Raw genomic sequence first — 11,401 nt, forward strand, 5'->3', positions numbered from 1 at the left:
TAACAAATAAAAGGTCTATCAAATTGAATAATGTTTACCAACTTTAAGTCCTGTGAATATGTCTCTATCCAAATGGTAAAATAATGACTCCATTATCTTATGTGGACGATGAAAAGAAATTAGTCGTACAACTTTCAAACCAAACTAAATAAATGGCTTAAAAAATTATGTTACAACAATGCTAACATTAGAGTAAAGTTACTCCCTAGAAATGATGATTTATTTGCCACGATTATGACCAGGTGGTGGCATTGGCTTCCTACCTGCTCCCCTATCTAATAGAGAATAATGATTGGCTGACTGTTGACCATAATCTCTATACCCACTAGGGTTACCCCTTGGAGTCCAATGCTGGTCAGAACCTCCTCTATATGGTTGGAAGTTTTGACTGTGACGCCCAGAATCATGATGACTTTGACGGGGATATGAACCTTGTGTATTTGTAAAGCGAGGATTCTGATTGTTTCCTGTAGAATGCCTTGCATTTCCACCATTAACATGGTAGTTATTTCTTTCATAATGATGTGATCTAGGGTTTTGATGGTCACCTCTTGGAAAGGAATTTGATTGATGATGAGGACTGTGAATAACCGGTGGAGAGTATGGTTGGTTATAACCATACTGCACGGTAGGGGCAGTATAAGGTATATACTGTTGAGGAGCTGATAAAGGCGGTTGAAGTCCAGCAGCATAGCCGGGGTGTGACTCGTAGTTATAGCCAGGGCGTGATTCATAGTTATGGCCAGGGCGCGATTCATAGTTATTGCGAGGGTGGGGGTGTCTATGACCCCTTGGGCCATTATAAGGCATCGTGGATCCATTAGGATGATGGTATCTATTTGCATCCGACCTAACCTGTAAGGAATTGGCAACGAGTCTGTGTGCTGCCTCTCCAAGCTCCCGGCCAGAAATGGATCCCGGTGGGTTTTTCCTGAGATAGAAAATCAGAGCACCATCAACAGCTATGATCATGATCAGCTGGACAACAAGATATTGCATGCTATACAACAGTAAGTAACAAATTTAACTTCAAGTCTTTTTTAGCCCAATATATTAAACCCAAAGCCTTACCTTCCACTTTCGTTATATCTCCTACCATTATCTTCATGCCATGGAACAGGTTCAGGTTGTATATCCCCAGGCGTCACAATCTGTAGAAAAGTTTTTTTCAGCAATATGAAGTACGCCACTGAAATTGAGCAGGAAACCCGAGAAGGGAACCCGGGGAGTTAGAGCACTACAATAAGTAGCAGGTAGCAATTTTAATACCTTCTCTGGAAATTTTACTCCATGTGGTGGTCGAGTTATATGTTCATGCACGTCTGGAAGTCTATAGATTGCAGATCTGAGCGCCAGTCCAGCAAATAAGAAACATAACATCACTTACGTGTTACAAAAACAATATGAAGCAAAACATCAAGGATCTGTTGAAGTTCGATCTCATCAGATCCATGATCATAAATAGTGCGCTTTAATTAGACTATACTCAGCATTGATAATCTTACATAACATGATTATCCATGATGTCTTCCATGCCTGCAATAGGGGACCTGAATATGGGAGGGCAAGGTTCTCCAGCACATAAGGATATGTATCCATTCATTCCACCACTGCATGTATCCCTAAATAACATCAGAAAGTAGTCGAGCAAGATCTTAAATTTGCCATAATAAATAGATAAATAGAATATATGGTGTAAACTAAATAATTTGATGCCATACAACCTGTTACTTTGCTTGTCCTAAAAGTTTGAAAATAGAAAAATACACCATCAGAGGGTTCAAAACAATTACTTTCTTATTTATCAATTGACAGAATTCTCACCAAAAGCTTGCAATGAAGTATATGCACATCCCATAATGTAGCAAATCAAACTATTTAATGCTTGGCAATGAAGGATATGCTCATCCCATGATGTAGCCGACCTAACTATTAAATTCCAGTTGAGAACTGACAAATGACACAGATTGCTTAAAAGGGTTAGTGATAGTTCCTGTGGCTACTTCAAAATCAGCCAACAGGTACAACTGGCTGACCCCCATCCCTGGACTTCGATGAGTTAACAACTACCTAAATTTGAACATGCTTCACTATTAGTATCCACATTGTAGTCTGTGAATCTTATATTGTACACCTAGTTATATTTAGCTTTTTCAATGATCCCTGTTTATGTGGTAATTGAGATTAACTTGATATTATTAGGCACAAACCTAGCAATTATGTGGTAAATGAGCCTTTTATAAAAAAAAAACATAATTTATTCAAATGAAACGATAATCAACACAAAGGCACCACAATAATTTCATAAAGAAAAAATCAATTAAAACTATCCATAAGAGCATAATATAGCTTCCCATAAGAGCATAATGTAGCTTGGCGCATATTCCTGGAAATAACTGCACAGCTCATTACTTTAAACAATGTTCTATCAATACAACAACGCATTTACCATTATGATTAAAAGCAAATCAATTTAAATATTTTCTCGACCAAAAAGTATGTCCAAAAAAATTGCAAGGCTTAGTGAACTGACCTTTCATTGGGATCTATTTTTTCCTTTACATCAGCACGTTCAGTGTTGGACATGTTTCTACATTTGTTGTCGAGTGTACTAATGCACGCAGAGAGAGGATGACACAAATTCACAAAAATCATCTCGAACATCATTGCATTCCGTCGTTTTTCCTCTGGCTTTTATTTTTTTAAATAGACATAAGACCATCAAAATATAACTAAAATCAGTATATGATAAAAGGGGTCGGTCTAGAAACATGAGGAGAAGGATCAGAGAACAATAGAACAATGAACTAAATAAATGTGAGTTGATAGAACTGTATGAGGGAAAGAGCAATACCGTTAACAAGTTCTCTACTTTCCGAACTTCCTGAAGAAGTCGCACTTCATCAATAAAAGGCAACTTTGCAATACCCTAAAAATGGAAAATTTTATTACAAACCATGTCGTTATGTTAGAAAATCAAAGATAGATGTAAGTGTAACGGAGGTAAACCTGCCAAGCATAGCGTTTGCCATTCATGTCCACTTCAAAATCTGACACAAGACGTCAAATATTACATGGGGGGCAAAACAGATAGATAATTCAGTGAAACTTCTAAAACTTTGAGTGTATTGATGTTATAGACATACCTATTGGATAAAAGTCAATAATTGGAGAGTTTGGATCAGTCATAAGTTTCCTATATGGCTCGGGCAGAGCATGAGAACTGCAGATATATTATATTGACGTTACAAAAACTAAGTTTAGTTGGATTTACAACATCTATTTAAAACAATGGGATGGCAAGTAAACCTTGCAGCAGGAAAAACTCCAAGAAGCTGATCAAATGGTTTGAATGGAGTACCCAACTCAAACTTAATATCAAGCCCACCAAGGTCCTTGAGATCAGAGGCAAAAGGGGCATAATGATAGGGATAAAACCTGATATATGAACAAATTAGAAAATAGGAAAAACAAGAACAATAAAACAAGCATATTATCGGGTAATGGCTGTGCACTACTAATCAATAAAATATTGAATATCAAAGGCAAGTAAAAATGAATAACACTCTTCTTATCTCTCATTTTTCCTATTAGTTTTGACTGCTTGCAAAGGAAAAGAAGGATAACAAATCATGAAACAACCAATAAAAAGAGAAAATTGATGGTAGAAACAAAGATTCCCAGTCCCTCAACATATTGTTAATCAAAAGATGAATGAGAAGGCTAGAATCTGTATACCAATTCTAGTCTTCAATTAAGTGATTGCTAGAGAAACTTTAAGAGAATTATGAACTAACCAAACACATCGTATTGTAGCCAAGTGTAGACATTTCTTGTTTAATTTTTTGAACATTCTTCAATTCTTATTTGAATTATCAAAGGAAACTAATAAATAGTTTCCATCAATTCATTTAACAGAGATATTTGATTCTTGAATTTAGTCAATATGAAGAGAAGTTATATAATCTTGCTTTTCAAAATGTAAACCTAAATCATAGATTGGGCGCTGCCAAGTAAACATGCTTTGTATACCAAAACAATGAAAGTAATCATCAATAATTGGTTCAGCGATAGTGCTATATCACACACCCAAATTTAATTAGAATACCATATAAGATCTTTATAGAAATATCGGTAGAACAATCAAAAAACAAGTTAGGAATATGTTCTGAGCATATGCACCACTTATCACATGATAAATTTCTATCTAACAAAACCCAAATTCAATTAGATACCACATAAGATCTTTATAGAAATATCAGTAGAACAATCAAAAAACAAGTTAGAAATATGTTCTGAGCACGCACCACTTATCACATGATCAATTTCTATCTAACAAGACAATTTGGTAATCATAAATTTCTCATCAATGTGAGGAAGTTGGAAAATATAGCAAGTACTATATAAAAGGAAAAGTAAAGCCAACACAACTTCATACTCATACAGCACTCCAGAGAAAAAACTCACCATTGCCAAGAACAAACACCTTCATAATAATAATGCATCACCCAACATAGACCTTCTGTGTATTTCAAGACCTAAACAATAAATAAATTGCAATAAGAAATCTCATATCTTTACATATGAATCTAAACCAATAAAATTCAACTTCTCAACTTACAACATCTTTTCGTATGGCATCAAGTTCCTCCGGAGTTTGAGCAGAAAATTTTTCTTCATAATACCTCTCCTTCCAGCCAGGTTCTCCCAACTTAATCTGTAAACCAAAATATATTAGCTACAAGACTGCAGTGCCCTAAATTAACTAAAATAAAGGAGACCAGTTTTAAAAATGCAATATAGATACAAAGAACAAGTGCAAGCATTACACTATGACACATCATCCTTCTCAAACTACCAAGATATTGTTATGAACCATTAACACTTCAAATTAATGTTGTAATCCCAGTCATTGTAGGCTTGTAGCATGTGCCCAAGACAAAGAAAGCTCTGGGTTGTTAACCATACTCACAATATGCATATACTAAAAACATGCATTAAACCGAACACCCAACATACACAAAGGGGGTGGTTTGATCCGGTATGCTTCCCAATATGGGAATAGCCGGACTCATTTTGTGGCCAATAGATTGATTGCGCCACTTATACTTTTATCTTGGGGCTACTACGACTAGAACCACATTGATTTATAATTGAAAAATTAAATACATGTATAATCAATATTAGATAATCAGAGTACAAATGAATAATCCTTCAAAGCATATGCTTCAAATTCAAAAACTTTGATTGGGCTCAAAAGATTTTGATTTAACGCTTTCTACAATGAATGATCAATACTCACCAGAAAATGTTTTAAATGTTGGTTGAGATTAAAAGAGTTTGATTTAATGTTTTTTTCTATGAATGATTGATACTAACCAGAAAATGTTTAAATAGCAACTCTATTTATAGAGTTTCTATTTAATAAAATCATAGTTTTATATGAAGCTTGCATACTATGAAATTCCAAAATATTATGCATCTCAATATAAAGCTCCAAGGATAATAACTGTGTTATTAATAGCAGATGGCTATAAAATCCAATAAAAGAAATAGTGAATAGAGTAGTAGCTGGAAAATAGCAGAAGCTGCAAAGGGGTTGAAATAAATAATTATAAACAAAATAAAGCATGTTGCATAGAAAAAAAAGCTCTACATTAACAGAAATTAAAGTAAACATGGGTAGGGGAATATAATAGAAAGGAAATATTTTGGAAAAAGACTGAGGAATAAGAGAAAAAAAGGGAAGAAAAAAAAGAGAAAAAGAGAAAAAAGAAATCAAATTATAGATGACAGATAAAAGGGAATAGATTAGAGGTTACCTAGCTTATGGGATTTAGGGGTGACATACGACCCCATCTCATCACCAACTCAGCATTATTTTATTATGTTTTAAAAATATGTCATGTGCTGCTCACATGCTCACATGATATTTTTACTGATATTACTAGGGATAAATAAAAAGCATAAAAAACAACAACTTCCGCTATGTAAGCCATAACCGCTATCACTGATATGCAAAAAGCTACTGCTATTGCAGTGGTAGTGAAATAGCGTGTTGCCTCTCATAGTGGCCGCTCCGAATGTTATGTAATAGCAGTATTGCGACAGCCGCTGTACCGGCTATTTAACACGCAGGAAAGCATTATATCCACTGGATGGATATGAAACATTGGTAATGAAAAATAAAAATAACTAAGATTCCATCTAATACATCCATACGCAGGAAAATTTACATACTATATTTTCATTTTATACCAAGCTACAACTATTAATGAAGTTCAAAATCTCAAGTAAAAATTATCTGCATCATATGCTTTACCTTGTCCTCGTGACCATCTTTTGAGTTGAACACATCATTTTTGTCACGAAGTATCCCCTTCAGCTTTATTTTCAAGTCGTCTTTATTATCTTGAGCCTGAAAAGCAGGAGAATACTTAACTACAAGAAATGGTAAAGAGAAATCTCTAGCTCAATATAGAACTCTTCGGAAAAAAACTATTAAACAATGTATTAAAATGCTTTTTTAAATCTTACAGGCTCATAACCAGTAAAAGGTTAGCCTATATATTAGTTTAAAGAATGCCTCTCCTGAAGCAGGAAAACATACATCCATTTCAAGACTGGTCTCAGCTTCAACAATTGCAGCAGCAACAGTTGCTCCTGAAAATGACCTAGACACTTTACTGGGCCTCTCAAAGACTTCTTTATTGCCTTCACTAACTGAAGTGGGCCCAGATTGTTGAAACGGTGAAGGCGTTGGAGCTGAAGCAAGACGAGAACCATGGAATTTTGAAATGGCAACTAGAGATTCGGGTTGAACTTGAGGCCCAACATCGTCGCCTCTTCTAGCTTGTGACTTCTGACGCTTTATTCTTTCAACTTGTCGCTAAAGAGAGGTCAAATAAAAGTATTAAAACACAGCAGAAGAATTACTTCAAAGCAAGCAATCAAACATATATTACAACGAATGTGAAAAACTAAACAGCAATATGAACTCTTTGTTGACCACTCTGTTCCAATAATGTTCCCTTCATTTCATATATAAAATACATGGATAGAAATTAGAGAAGTTATACAAGTAGCAACCGTTTTCCTGCACATAGGTACGGCATAAATACAGCATAGATATTGGGCATAGACTGATGATTTCTATCTACCTTGTTTTCATAGAGGAAAAGATGCAACTAGATACAGTGGTAAATGGAAATAACAAAATAATAAATCCAACGTTGATCATTATTACAGTTACAATACAAAATGCATTAAAAACATCTGATAATCTGAATAATTTAAGCTTCCATAATCACAAATCCAGACAACATAACAATTGAGTATGCTAGCATACCGAATACTCGGTGCTATTTCCAATAACTCTTTCAAGATCAGACACGACATATAGTAAATACATTATAAATCATATTTACAGTTATTGGCCATCAACCAAAGCTAAACGCCGGCTAATATAATGATATAGTTATTCAAGATCAACAGACCTGATGCAACCGTGCTCTTTTCTGGAATATGCTATCTTCATATGACCCTACAGCCTGAATAAAATGCTCCACTCTGCTTAAATTTGGCTGAGAAAAGAGGAAAAGGAGACATTAGTCACAAGCTTGATTTAGATGGATAAGACAAAGATATATGTCAATCATCACCCTTGGTATTATCAAGTAAGTACCTTACTACCATTTGTCAAATAACCACCCAACTCCCTAAATTCCTTCTTGTATACAGCCATCAGCAAGTTAAGTGCACCCTATAAAAAACACAGAAATTTGTATAAGTTAAACCAACTTAATCAGCATAAAATGTGCACTTTAGATAATAAAGGTAGAAGACCACGCATTATCGGTAAGGACAAAATTTGCACATTAATTCTTATAAATATAACCCTTACCTCGCGAATCTCTAGCGTAGGCATGTGTGGTAGGAAATCATTTCCAACAAAAAAGCATATGAAGATAAAATCATCCAATATGCATTCAAAATCAATCTCAAAAGGAGGATTAGGTATTCTCATTTCATACTCCAGATATTCCCTCAGAGTCCAAATGTTCAGAAACTACAAAAGAAAATGCAGAAGTAAGAATTAAATTCCATTGCATTGACATTATTTCATTGTTAATTTAAAAATTCATCTCAAACCCTGACCTGGAAGGGCTTTTTAGCAACAATAGCATCTCCTTTTTCATCAAATTCTCCTGCCTTCCTTTTAGCAGTTCCTTGACAATCTGCCGCCATATGGCCCATCTGACCGCACACAAAGCATTTGTCTTGTCCAGGAGTAAATACAACCTACAATAACCCGTGATTTACCAATCTGTCAATCCTTATGAAAGTATGACCAAAAGAAGCCAATAATATTACATATACTATGCACTAACTCAGAGACTCTGAAATTGCAGTACACACACCTCTCTAAGAATTGAAAAATGGATTTCATGGGTAGCCAAACCCAACATAATCAAATCAGCATCCTGTCATAAGAAACCAAAATTATATGAACAAGTTCATCAAATCCGGGATAAAAAAGCGCATAGAAGATATTGAGTGACAGTCAAAAATAAGTTGTTTTCAAAGAATAACAAAAAATTGGAGGATATATACCAAACCATACAGGCAATGTCGTGTATTCGGATCATATCCTTCAAGATTTCTTTGAAGGCGGATATAGGACATAATCTTATGCTCCCCTTCACCAGGAACATTTGCATCAGAGAGAATAACCTTCAGATATACACATAAATTGAAGTATTAATAACCAACACTCCATCGAAACACACATGATACAGCCATAACAATTTAAATCATAATACAATGAACTTACCTTGATATTTGTCCAACCAGGATCATTGTTCAGCCTAAGATGAGTATAGTACTGAAGTGCAATTGCCAAAACAGACATGAATTCGGTTCCAGGAGTGATTACATTTGAATCGAAAGTCTGTGACTCTTCTTTAGGAGGAAGTTTTCTTCCCTCCCTCTCAAATTCCTCCCTTAACCTTGCTTCTTCAGCAGCCTACCAACAAGATAATTGCAGTAAAAAAAATAATGAATCAAATGTACCCTTATTTTCAAAATTTTCATTGCTGTACCGAGAGATTGAAGTTGAACATGTATCAGTGATATAAAATGAACAGAACATACAGAAATCACAAAGGAGAGTATGCAAGCACTGCTATACCAGCTATATATTACACCACTGGCCTCAAGCAAGAAGACTATTAAATCAACATAAATTTGCAGACAAATACCCAATATCAGAGCATTCAAGATTACAATAAACTCGCAAATGATCAGACCAATGCGCGGTTCAAACTTCCAAATACAAACTAGTACAGCAAGAAATTCAATTTATTATAAACAACAACCCCAAAGTGTAAGTTTATAATATAGTTCAATGAAAGTGCTCCACAGTCCACATCAATAAGAAGCATGATAAATCAAAATCTGTAATAAATCACAGTCTAAATAAAGAAGAAGAAAAAAACACATCATAACATACCGCATCAGATGAGTCTTTAGCTGACCTAAACCGCCTAGACCGTTGCTGGTTCATTTTAGCCCTCGGCGCAACACCATCTATACAATTTAAACCCCAAGAATCAAAATTAAGCCTCACCAGCAACCAATAAAACCATGTAAACCAAAATACCACAATTTTCATAGCAAAGAAATAACACAAACCAATAGCCATAAAGAGCAACTTCCTTGGCCGCACCATGTTAAACAGCCTATCAATGTAATCGAACATACACTCAAACACCTCCTCGAAAGAAGTTGGAGATGGCTGCAATCACATAACACAAAATTATTAGCATTATTCCAAATCCAATAACAACAACAACAATAATAATAATAATATTTTCAAATAACTTAAAATCATTCACAATACTCTGAATTCAACAACAACAGCAACAATAATAATAATAATAATGTATTCCATAATCATAATGAGAAAGGTAAAGGTTACTAACCCTATCCTCAGGATGAAAACAAGGATGAATGATACCGTTCATATCAAGATAAAGATTGTCATATTCGATGTTGTTAGGGTTTGGCTTACTCGTATCGATGGGGATTTGAACGCCCTCGATAACAACCGCTTCTTCCTCGACGGAGTCGACAATCACCATCGGATATTTCTCTGCAAGCCATCTATAGAACGCTGGGACTCCCATCGTTCACTCTCAAACTCAGATCGAAGATATTCGATCCAAACAACCAAGAATTGTGCGAAGAGAAAGTGCCGCCGATTAACGGTTAACGTGCAAGATTTCGTGTATTATGGTTGTTGCTGCATCTTGATAGTGTCTAGGGCGAGATGATGATGTTATGTGACGATATTACCCTTAACGAATTACTGAGAGTGAGTTGATTTTGTATCAATAACGAGTGTCATTTAGGTCTTTTGCGTGATTGGAGTCGGTTAGGTTAATACCGGAACCGGAATCCTGTTTGCGGCGCAGCAGTGAAGCTAGATATTTCTACAGCTGATGTGTCATCATCGAATTATTATTATTATTATGGTTGAATTTAATACAAAAACAAGAGATAAAAAGATAAAGGAAACTTTTATGGTAGAAGAATTTGTTAATCAATCACCATAACAATTGACATTTGTAAATACATGAAGTAGTATTAAGTATGAGATAAGGTAGATTAGATTAGCAACCATCATAAGTTAAAAGAAGTTGTTAGAATGAAAAATTATTCATTGAAGGGAGGGAAAAAGAATGAATAAGAGTGTATAAGATTCTCTTCTTTGGTATTATGGTTTATTGAGTGTACAAAGAGTGATAGCTAGTCTCTTATACAAAATAGATTCTATAAGTTAGTTATAACTTATAACTTGAAGCTATGTTGTTTGAATGAAAAATTGTTCATTGAAGAGAGGGAAAAAGAATGAATAGGAGTGTACAAGATTCTCTTCTTTGGTATTATGGTTCATTGAGTGTACAAAGAGTGATAGTCAGTCTCTTATACAAAATAGATTTTATAAGTTAGTTATAACTTATAACTTGAAGTTAGTTACATCAATTACTTATTATAACCATTTTTTAATCATTTGTAACAATCGTTATGAGCTTAGTAACATGGATGAACCATTTATATTTTAATACTCATCCACAGAAGCTTATGGTGGCTTGAGTTTGTTTCTGAAATTAGGAGAGGTTTTGTTAACATGTCAGCAATCTGAGCATGAGCAAGAACATGTTGGATTTGCAGATGATTTGCTACAACTCTCTCTCTCGAACAAAGTGAGTATCAAGTTTAATGTATTTCATCCTAGCATGCAATATTAGATTATGTGATAGTATCAACGCATTGAGATTGACACATAATAATATGGGAACTAAGTAATCAATGTTTAATTTTGAGAGAAAAGGCGTTC

General features: G+C 34.7%; 1 protein-coding gene across 3 annotated transcripts; it reads right to left on the reverse strand.

Moving 5' to 3' along the window:
- Positions 1–10,505, reverse strand: LOC127093485 (5'-3' exoribonuclease 3). Of its 3 annotated transcripts, none has more exons than XM_051032423.1 (23): positions 9,984–10,503; positions 9,694–9,796; positions 9,512–9,588; positions 8,834–9,025; positions 8,614–8,733; positions 8,421–8,483; positions 8,158–8,301; positions 7,904–8,068; positions 7,685–7,762; positions 7,497–7,583; positions 6,611–6,889; positions 6,323–6,418; positions 4,622–4,717; positions 4,468–4,538; positions 3,310–3,438; positions 3,147–3,223; positions 3,010–3,050; positions 2,855–2,929; positions 2,534–2,691; positions 1,506–1,622; positions 1,270–1,345; positions 1,072–1,151; positions 1–931 (listed from the first exon to the last, which is right to left on the reverse strand). In XM_051032423.1, exons 1-23 carry the CDS (start codon positions 10,185–10,187, stop codon positions 220–222), a joined length of 3,240 nt encoding a protein of 1,079 aa, XP_050888380.1. In that variant the 5' UTR covers positions 10,188–10,503; the 3' UTR covers positions 1–219. The 3 variants fall into 3 exon arrangements, with proteins under 3 accessions (XP_050888380.1, XP_050888381.1, XP_050888382.1); XM_051032424.1 differs by having other exon boundaries at positions 1,506–1,610; positions 9,984–10,502; XM_051032425.1 differs by lacking the exon at positions 6,611–6,889 and having other exon boundaries at positions 9,984–10,505.
- Positions 10,506–11,401: the final 896 nt, after the last annotated feature.

The sequence above is a fragment of the Lathyrus oleraceus genome, chromosome 6, assembly GCF_024323335.1.
Source record: "Lathyrus oleraceus cultivar Zhongwan6 chromosome 6, CAAS_Psat_ZW6_1.0, whole genome shotgun sequence".
Taxonomy (NCBI): domain Eukaryota; kingdom Viridiplantae; phylum Streptophyta; class Magnoliopsida; order Fabales; family Fabaceae; genus Lathyrus; species Lathyrus oleraceus.